Below are 10387 nucleotides of genomic sequence, written 5' to 3' on the forward strand. Positions count from 1 at the left end.
GTGGCAATGCTCGCGGAACAACCAAACAACCAAACAAATTATAAACACATTCATAACACACATATTATTTTACATAATAAATAATAGAAGGAAAAACGTTCTGTACAGTTAGTCCCTGGTGAGAAAGGCGTTTACAGTCCTTATTGCCTCTGGGAAGAAACTCCTTCTCAACCTCTCCGTTCTCACCGCATGGCAACGGAGGCGTTTGCCTGACCGTAGCAGCTGGAACAGTCCGTTGCAGGGGTGGAAGGGCTCTCCCATGATTTTGTTTGCTCTGGAGTTGCACCTCCTGTTGTATAGTTCCTGCAGGGGGGTGAGTGAAGTTCCCATAGTGCGTTCGGCCGAACGCACTACTCTCTGCAGAGCCTTCTTGTCCTTGGCAGAGCAATTCCCAAACCAGATGGTAATGTTCCCGGACAAGATGCTTTCCACCGCCGCTGCGTAGAAGCACTGGAGGATCCTCGGAGACACTCTGAATTTCCTCACTTGCCTGAGGTGGTAAAGGCGCTGCCTTGCCTTAGACAGACAGGCCCCCTCACTGTCCATCTTCAAATCCAGTGTTAAAACGCATTTGTACTCCCTGGCTTTTGACCATGACTGAGGCTTTGCTTCTGTTTGTGGTGTTTTTGATGTTTCTTTATTTTACATGTCTTTTCCTACTATTTCTTTTGATTGTTATTTTTGGTGTGTATTAACTTTTTTGTCAATGATTAGTGATGTACAGCACTTTGTTGCAGCTATGTTTGTTTTTAAAGTGCTCTATAAATAAAATTATTATTATTATGATCCCCTCCATAGCGCACTACACGTCAGTCCATACGCATTCAGCAGGAGTAGCCTACCTTGCTCTGCTATAGGGTCTTTGGGCCGAAGCAAAGATCTTATAGCTTCGCTCTAAGATCTTTGGGCCGAAGGGCCGCCGCCGTTGCCAAGGAAGTGACGCGTGAGGACCCGGATGCAAGGGTGGGGAGGGAGGGGGAGGGGGAGGGGGGCGGGCGGTTTGGGGGAAGCTCAGAGAGAGAGAGCGCGAGCGCCGTTTGAACCAAAGGGGGGGGGGGGGGGGGCGCGCACGGGGGGGCGGGGGCGTTCAATGTGGGCGGGGCGTTCACTGGGGGCGGGGCGTTCACTGTGGGTGGGTGCGCGGGGGGCGGGGCGTTCACTGTGGGCGGGGCGTTCACTGTGGGTGGGTGCGCGGGGGGGCGGGGCGTTCACTGTGGGTGGGTGCGCGGGGGGCGGGGCGTTCACTGTGGGCGGGGCATGCACTGGGGCGGGGCGTTCACTGGGGGCGGGGCGTCCACTGGGGGCGGGGCGTTCACTGGGGGCGGGGCGTCCACTGGGGGCGGGGCGTTCACTGGGGGGCGGGGCGTTCACTGGGGGCGGGGGCGTTCACTGGGGGGCGGGGCGTTCACTGGGGGCGGGGCGTCCACTGGGGGGCGGGGCGTTCACTGGGGGGGCGGGGCGTTCACATGGGGGCGGGGTGTTCACTGGGGGCGGGGCGTTCACTGGGGGCGGGGCGTTCACTGGGGGCGGGGCTTTCACTGGGGGCGGGGGGCTTTCACTGGGGGCGGGGCGTTCACTGTGGGCGGGTGCGCGGGGGGCAGCGCGCTGGGGGCGGGGGGCGCGCAGTGGGGGGCGGGGCATTCACTGGGGGCGGGGCTTTCACTGGGGGCGGGGCGTTCACTGGGGGCGGGGCAGCACGCTGGACATGCGCGGTGTGCGCGGGGCATCGGGAGCGCGCTGGGTTGGACATGCGCGGTGTGTGCGCGGGGCATCGGGGAGCGCGCTGGGTTGGACATGCGCGGTGTGTGCGCGGGGCATCGGGTGCGCGCTGGGTTGGACATGCGCGGTGTGTGCGCGGGGCTGGTGTGCGCGGGGCATCGGGAGCGCGCGGGGCTGGACATGCGCGGTGTGTGCGCGGGGCGTCGGGTGCGCGCTGGGTTGGACATGCGCGGTGTGTGCGCGGGGCATCGGGAGCGCGCGGGATCGGGCGCGAGCGGCGGCGGTTGAAGCGGCGGTTGACGCAGCTGGAGCTGGAGACCGGGCCCGGGAGTGACCGGCTCGTCCTCACCCGGTGAGTGTGGAGGATGCGGGGAGAGATTGAGAGAGGAGAGGGTACAGGGGTAGAGAGAGGGAGAGGGTACAGGGGTAGACAGAGAGAGAGAGAGGGTACAGGGGTAGAGAGAGAGAGAGAGAGAGGGTACAGGGGTAGACAGAGAGAGAGAGAGGGGGTACAGGGTAGGGAGAGAGACAGAGAGAGAGAGAGAGAGAGAGTGGGAGAGAGAGAGAGGGAGGGGAGAGAGAGAGAGAGAGAGAGAGAGAGAGGTACAGGGGAGAGAGAGAGAGAGAGAGAGGTAGAGGGAGAGGGGTAGAGAGAGAGAGAGAGAGATAGAGAGAGAGAGAGGGGGAGAGAGAGAGAGATAGAGACAGAGAGAGAGGTAGAGAGAGAGAGAAAGACGTGAAGGGTACCAGGTAAACACAGCGCGGAGATCAGGGGTAGAGAGAGAGAGAGAGAGAGAGGGTACAGGGGTAGAGAGAGAGAGAGGGTACAGGGGTAGAGAGAGAGGGTAGAGGGGGAGAGAGAGAGAGGGACAGAGAGAGAGAGAGAGAGAGGGACAGGGAGAAACAGAGAGAGAGGGTGAGACAGGGGTAGAGAGAGAGAGAGTAGAGGGGTAGAGAGAGAGAGAGGGGAGAGGTGCAGAGAGAGAGAGGGGGTACAGGGGTTTAGAGAGAGAGAGAGGAGGGTACAGGGTTAGAGAGAGAGAGGAGAGGGTACAGGGGTTAGAGAGAGAGAGAGAGGGTACAGGGGGGTAGAGAGAGAGAGGAGGAGGGGGGTTACAGAGGGAGAGAGGAAGGGTACAGGGGTAGAGAGAGAGGGAGAGGGGTAGAGAGTAGAGAGAGGGGACAGGAGAGAGAGGGGAGAGGGGGGTTACAGAGGGAGAGAGGGTACAGGGGTAGAGAGAGTGAGAGAGAGGGGGTATTGTATATTGTATATTGTATATCTTTATTGTCATTTCCTGAGTATTCGCATACCCAGAGAGGAAACAAAAAAACGTTGCTCAACCAGTGTCCATTACCAGAGTACAGGGAGTACAGAGTACAGTGTACCAGAGTACAGGGAGAGAGAGAGAGAGAGAGAGGGTACAGGGGTAGAGAGATAGGGTACAGGGGTAGAGAGAGAGAGAGAGGGTACAGGGGGAGACAGAGAGGGAGAGGGTACAGAGGGAGAGGGAGGACAGCGGTAGAGTAGAGAGAGAGAGAGAGAGGATGTATTGTATTGTATTGTATATCTTTATTGTCATTTCCTGAGTATTCGCATACCCAGAGGAAACAAAAAAACGTTGCTCAACCATTGTCCATTCAGTGTGCTGAAAAAAATAAAAGAGAAATAAAAAAGAACAGGGAGGGGGGAACGGGGTTAGAGGGGGAGGGAGAGGAGAGAGCGGGAAAGAGGTAAGGGGGGAGACAAGGTAGAAAGGGTGGGAGGAAGGGGAGAGGGAGAGGGGGGGAGGGGGGGGTAGAGGGGAGAGAGAGAGTAGAGGGGGTAGAAAAGGGAGAGAGAGAGAGAGGAAGAGAGAGAGGGGAGAGAGAGTAGGAGAGAGGAGAGAAGGATAGAGAAGAGAGAGAGAGAGGTAAGAGGGGTAGAGAGAGAGGGGAGAGGGGTAGAGGGGTAAAGAGAGAGAGAGAGTAGAGAGGGAGAGAGAGAGAGAATAGAGGGAGAGAGAGAGAGGAGAGGGGGTAGGAGGGGTAGAGAGAGAGAGAGGGTACAGGGGTAGAGAGAGAGAGAGGGTACAGGAGTAGAGAGAGAGGGGGTACAGGGGTAGAGAGAGAGAGAGGGTACAGGGGTAGAGAGGAGAGAGGGTAAGGGGGTAGAGAGAGAGAGAGGGAGAGGGTAAGAGGGAGAGAGAGAGAGAGGGTAGAGGGGTAGAGAGAGAGAGAGGGTACAGAAAGGGAAGGAGAGAGAGAGAGAGGGTAGAGGGTAGAGAGAGAGGAAGTACAGGGGTAGAGAGAGGGGTACAGGGTAGAGAGAGAGGGTACAGGGGGTAGAGGGAGAGAGGGTACAAAAGAGAGAGAGGGGGGTACAGGGGTAGAGGAGAGAGGAGGGTACAGGGGTAGAGAGAGAGGGTACAGGGTAGACAGAGAGAGAGTGAGGGTACAGGGGGAGAGAAGGAGAGAGAGAGAGGGTACAGGGGGAAGAGAGAGAGGGTACAGGGTAGAGAGAGGGGTACAGGGAAGAGAGAGAGAGAGAGGGGGTAAGAGAGAGATAGAGTGAGAGGGAGAGACAGAGAGAGAGAGAGAGAGAGACAGAGAGAGATACGCAGAGGTAGAGAGAGAGAGAGAGAGGGGTACAGGGGTAGAGAGAGGGTAAGGGAGGAGAGAGAGAGAGAGGGTACAGGGGTAGAGAGGGAGTACAGGGAGGGATAGAGAGAGGGTACAGGGGAGAGAGAGAGGGGGAAGAGGGGGTAGAGAGAGAGGGTACAGGGTAGAGAGAGAGAGGGGGTACAGGGGTAGAGAGAGACAGAGAGGGTACAGGGTAGAGAGAGAGAGGGGGTACAGGGGTAGAGAGAGAGGGAGGGTGGAGGGGTAGAGAGAGAGAGAGAGAGGGTACAGGGGTAGAGAGAGAGGGTACAGGGAAAGGAGAGAGAGAGAGAGGGTACAGGGATAGAGAGAGAGAGGGTACAGGGATAGAGAGAGAGAGAGAGGGTACAGGGGGTAGAGAGAGAGAGAGAGAGGGTACAGGGGTAGAGGGTACAGGGGTAGAGAGAGAGAGGGTACAGGGGTAGAGAGAGAGAGAGGGGTACAGGGAATTAGAGAGAGAGAGAGGATACAGGAGGTAGGGGGGTAGAGAGATAGAGAGAGGGTACAGGGGTAGAGAGAGAAGAGAGAGAGAGAGAGAGAGAGAGGGTACAGGGGTAGAGAGAGAGAGGGTACAGGGGTAGAGAGAGGGTACATGGGGTAGAGTGGGGGTACAGGGGATAGTGTGGGGTACGGGGGTTATAGAAAGAGGATTTGTAGAGGGAGAGGGGCAGCGAGTATAAAGAGGGGGGGGTAGAGATAGCAGCGTGGTGGAGAGAGTGATAGTGTAGAGAGAGGGAATATATCGGGTGGAGAGGGGGGAGAGTATAGGGGATTGAGAGGGGTGTGGAGTAAAGATGGGTAGAGGGAAAAGTGGGGGGTATAGAGAGGGGGTAAAAAGTGGGGAACGGGATAACAGGTGCCAGGGGTAGAGAGAGGGGGGTATAAGGGGTAAAGGGGGGGAAGTATGGGGTAGAGAGAGGTGGATAGGGGTGTAGAGGGAGGGAAAAGTGGGGGAGAGTATAGTGGTCGAGAGGGTGAAAGAGGTAGAGAGAGGGGGTACGGGAGTGAAAAGTGTGGACAGGAATAGAGGGTATAAGGGGTAAAGAGGGGGTGGAGAGAGGGGAGGGTACAACGGGTGGAGAGAGGCTACGAGGGAGATGGGGGGAGAGGGTAATGGTGAGTGGAGAGAGAGAGGGTACACGGGGTTGAGAGAGAGGGTGCAGGGCAAGAGTTCCCAACCTGGGGTAAATTTCACCCCAGGGTAAATTTGTCGATTGTGGATTGGTACATGTTTTTACTCATTGATTGACTGTGTTTGGTTCTGGTATACCGGTATCTGTTCATTAATAAGCGAAACAACATTGTTATATGCTATTAAAGTTGCCAGGGACGAAAAAGGTTAGTGCAGGGGGTGGAGAGAGGGGGTAGAGAAAGGATGTATGGGGATAGAGAGAGTAAGGTGAGGAAGGTATTGGGCGTGGAGAGAGGTTATAGGGGGAGAGAGAGGGAGTAGAGGTGGAAGCAACGAGGTAGAGAGAGGGTGAGAGAGACAATAGACAATAGGTGCAGGAGGTGGCCATTTGACCCCGAGCAAGCACCGCCATTCAATGTGATCATGGCTGATCATCCACAATCAGTACCCCGTTCCTGCCTTCTTCCCATATCCCCTGACTCCGCTATTTTTAAGAGCCCTATCTAGCTCTCTCTTGAAAGCATCCAGAGAACTGGCCTCCACCTCCCTCTGAGGCAGAGAATTCCACAGACTCACCACTCTCTGTGAGAAAAAGTGTTTCCTCGTCTCCGTTCGAAATGGCTTACTCCTTAATCTTAAACTGTGTGTGGCCCCTGGTTCTGGACTCCCCCAACATCGGGAACATGTTCCCTGCCTCTAGTGTGTCCAAGCCCTTAACAATCTTATATGTTTCAATGAGAATCCCCTCTCATCCTTCTAAACTCCAGTGTACAAGCCCAGCGGCTCCATTCTCTCAGCATATGACAGTCCCGCCATCCCTGAAATTAACCTTGTAAACCTACGCTGCACTCCCTCAATAGCAATAATGTCCTTCCTCGAATTAGGGGACCAAAAAACTGCACACAATACTCCAGGTGTGGTCTCACTAGAGCTTAATACAACTGCAGAAGGACCTCTTTGCTCCTATATTTGATTCCTCTTGTTATAAAGGCCAACATGCCATTCGCTTTCTTCACTGCCTGCTGTACCTGCATGCTTACTTTAATAAACTGATGTACAAGGACCCCTAGATCCCGTTGTACTTCCCCTTTTCCCAACTCTGGAGCGCAGGAGGTTAAGGGGGGACCTGATAGAGGTCTTTAAAATGATGAGAGGGATAGACAGAGTTGACGTGGACAAGCTTTTCCCTTTGAGAATAGGGAAGATTCAATCAAGAGGACATGACTTCAGAATTAAGGGACAGAAGTTTAGGGGTAATATGAGGGGGAACTTCTTCAGAGAGTGGTAGCGGTGTGGAATGAGCTTCCAGTGGAAGTGGTGGAGGCAGGTTCATTGGTATCATTTAAAAATAAATTGGATAGGCATATGGATGAGAAGGGAATGGAGGGTTATGGTATGAGTGCAGGCAGGTGGGACTAAGGGGGAAAAAAAGTTGTTCGACACGAACTTGTAGGGCCGAGATGGCCTGTTTCCGTGCTGTAATTGTTATATGGTTAACTTGACATTTAGATAGTACCAAAGTGTAGAGAGTGTAGATGAGGGAAGTCTATGAGGGGGTAGAGAGAGGTTACAGGGAAGAGAGAGGGGGATGGGCAAATAGGGAGGGATTGTGTGGCAGAGAGAGGTACACAGGGTAGATACGAAGTGTAGAGAGGGGGTGTAATGAGAGGGTAAGGAGTGTAGAGAGGGGGATATAGGGGAAAAGAGTGGAGCTATGGGATGGAGAGAAGGGATACGGGGCAGAGAGAGGGCCTATGGGGCAGCGGAACATATATTGGGGTTAGAGAGAAGCTGCTGTGGGGGTGCAGGAAGAGATGGGGTGCTGGCGACAGGGAGTTGAGGTGCAAGGGAGGGTGCAGGATAGAGAGGGGAGCAGAGGGTAGAGAGAGGGGGTGCAGCGGGAGAGTACAGGGTGTACAAGAGGGGGAGGGTGGAGCAGGGCGTAGAGTAGAGTTACTATTCAGGGTCGAACCCGGGTCTCTGGCGCTGTAAGACTACAATTCTATCACTGCGCCACGGCGCCGCCCTGATAGTAAGAGTGCTTTTACTATCTTGTTATAAAGGGAGCAGGGAGGTTCTACTGCAGTTGTACAGGGTCTTGGTGAGACCACACCTGGAGTATTGCGTACAGTTTTGGTCTCCAAATCTGCGGAAGGACATTATTGCCATAGAGGGAGTGCAGAGACGGTTCACCAGACTGATTCCTGGGATGTCGGGACTGTCTTATGAAGAAAGACTGGATAGACTTGGTTTATACTCTCTAGAATTTAGGAGATTGAGAGGGGATCTTATAGAAACTTACAAAATTCTTAAGTGGTTGGACAGGATAGATGCAGGAAGATTGTTCCCGATGTTGGGGAAGTCCAGGACAAGGGGTCACAGCTTAAGGATAAGGGGGAAATCCTTTAAAAACGAGATGAGAAGAACTTTTTTCACACAGAGAGTGGTGAATCTCTGGAACTCTCTGCCACAGAGGGTAGTTAACCATATAACCATATAACAATTACAGCACGGAAACAGGCCATCTCGACCCTTCTAGTAGTCCGTGCCGAACACATAATCTCCCCTAGTCCCATATACCTGCGCTCAGACCATAACCCTCCATTCCCTTCCCATCCATATAACTATCCAATTTATTTTTAAATGATAAAAACGAACCTGCCTCCACCACCTTCACTGGAAGCTCATTCCACACAGCTACCACTCTCTGAGTAAAGAGAGTTGAGGCCAGTTCATTGGCTATATTTAAGAGGGAGTTAGATGTGGCTAAGGGGATCAGGGGGTATGGAGAGAAGGCAGGTACGGGATACTGAGTTGGATGATCAGCCATGATCATATTGAATGGCGGTGCAGGCTCAAAGGGCCGAATGGCCTACTCCTGCACCTAATTTCTATGTTTTTATTATTTTTGAATTCTCGCATTTTAATTACTAAATTTTTTTTTTAAAACAACTTTGCAGAATCTGTACTTACTGTTCCAAACGTTTTCGCTTAGACAGCCGCCGCTGGGAGATTCGTGCCACCAAAAACGCCACCGCGTGATGGCCACGGTGGCCCAGTCTGACGGACAATGGCAATGAGCGACTCGTGTGAGGCTCTGACAGTGACAAATAACCGCGATGGCCAAGATAAAGAGAGAGATCACACGGATACGAGGACTCTTCCGAACCCGATCACCTGGCCGTGCCCAGATGGTTCCTTTGTGAAGAAGATATTACAGGTTGGTAGCGGGCTAGATAGACCCAAAGAAGGATCCCGGTGTCGTGTATGTGTTGAGGTGGACCCCACAAGCAGTTTTGACTCGAGTCATTTTCCGATTGGGATTAATCAGCCGGTGGACATCGTTCTTGGGGAGAGCGATACATGGTTTGCAGAAGTGGTTGATAAATGCGTCGAGTCCATGCTGCAGGGAGAGCGTGGCGAAGTGCTGCTGGCTCCAGGTTTGACGGAGGCAGGAGCTGACCTGGCCGCCGGCCTGAGCTTCACCGTGACCCTGGAAGAGTTCACCACGCACAAGGACTCGTGGGCGATGACGTTCAATGAAAAGTGGCTCTCCGCCATGCACCACAAGGCCAGGGGCACGGAGCATTTTAAAAACGGGAACCTCTTTGGAGCCACGCGCCACTACGCAAAGTCGCTGAGGCTGCTGGTGTCGGTGAAGTACGAGGTGCCCCTGGAGAGAGGGGAGGAGTACAACAAGGCCCGCTGCGCACTCTACTCCAACCTGGCCGCCTGCCAGCTGAAGCAGAACCAGCACACCAACGTCATCCAGAACTGCTCAAAGGCGCTGGAGATCGAGCCCAACTCGGTCAAGTGCCTGTACCGCCGGGGACAGGCATATGCCTCCATCAACGAGGTGGACAAAGCCAAGAGGGATTTGCAGAGGGTGCTCAAGCTGGAGCCGGGCAGTACAGCTGCCGCACAGCAACTCCGAACCCTCACTCAGCAAGTCCGAGCTGACAATGAAAAGCTGAGCAAAGCAATGAGTAAGCTATTCAGCTAGGGCTGACCACGCCGACTATCTATTTGTTGAAACTGTCTTATTTAAGAAATAATTCCTGAATACAGGACAACTTGACGTTTTTGGATCGTGTTTACAAAGGATGTTGGAACACACAAAAGTGTTGGAATAGCACAGCATCCCAGGAGGACATGGATAGGTGGTGTTTCGGGCAGGACCCCTTCTTCAGTCTGAAGACATGTCCCAACCAGAAACATCGCCAATCCATGTCCTCCTAGCTCGCTGAGTTACTCCTGCACTTTATGTTATGCAGATTCCAGCACCTGCAGTTCTTTCATGCCTCGATGTTACTGTATTGTTGTACACTTTGTGGTCATAGCCACGGGTAAAGTTGCTTTGCTCGAAATTCCTCAGCTCATTCCGTAATGTTTGTTGATAAATTTGCTGGGAATTTGTTCGTTATCCCGATGGTCTTGAAAGCAAAGCAACTGGCTGATCTCCTGAGGTTTTCGATTGGAGATAGGGTGGAGCTTGAAACACTGTGACAAGATTTAGCTGCTAACTGGAATTGTCACCCATTGCTCCAATGTTTACTGCTGTATGGTGGTCTGGTTAATCTCTGAGACGATGCTGGGTTTAACTGGTGTTTACATATTGCTTGTCTTATTGCAAATTTCTGCCTTGCTTATTTGGACAATCGTGATGTGTTGTGTACAACCAAACTTAAATAAACTTCCAGATTTCCTGTGAAACTACCTTGTGAAGTTGGATGTATTTGTCATCTCTGTAGAACATATGTCATTGCAAAAATGTTATGTCACACTTACAACATTGTAAGGCCTTAATTTTAACTCTAGTCTGATCTCCGGTGCTTTGCTTTTGTACATTGACCGAATTTATGGAGTAATTTACTTGTTAGGCTGGAGAGACGTTTGGCG

The 10387-nt window shown here is 53.1% G+C and overlaps 2 protein-coding genes across 4 annotated transcripts; both read left to right on the forward strand.

Annotated features, from left to right (window-relative positions):
• The first annotated feature begins 1257 nt into the window (after positions 1-1257).
• LOC129716083 (uncharacterized) lies at positions 1258-2007 on the forward strand. The gene has a single exon (XM_055665963.1). The coding sequence runs from the start codon at positions 1258-1260 to the stop codon at positions 2005-2007; it is 750 nt and encodes a 249-aa protein (XP_055521938.1).
• Positions 1930-10201, forward strand: LOC129716086 (FK506-binding protein-like). Of its 3 annotated transcripts, none has more exons than XM_055665968.1 (2): positions 1930-2071; positions 8484-10201. In XM_055665968.1, the coding sequence occupies exon 2, from the start codon at positions 8559-8561 to the stop codon at positions 9489-9491; it is 933 nt and encodes a 310-aa protein (XP_055521943.1). In that variant the 5' UTR covers positions 1930-2071; positions 8484-8558; the 3' UTR covers positions 9492-10201. The 3 variants fall into 3 exon arrangements, with proteins under 3 accessions (XP_055521943.1, XP_055521944.1, XP_055521945.1); XM_055665969.1 differs by having other exon boundaries at positions 1935-2071; positions 8449-10201; XM_055665970.1 differs by having other exon boundaries at positions 1943-2071; positions 8488-10201.
• Positions 10202-10387: the final 186 nt, after the last annotated feature.

Source organism: Leucoraja erinacea, unplaced genomic scaffold, assembly GCF_028641065.1.
Source record: "Leucoraja erinacea ecotype New England unplaced genomic scaffold, Leri_hhj_1 Leri_165S, whole genome shotgun sequence".
NCBI classification, from domain to species: Eukaryota; Metazoa; Chordata; class Chondrichthyes; order Rajiformes; family Rajidae; genus Leucoraja; species Leucoraja erinaceus.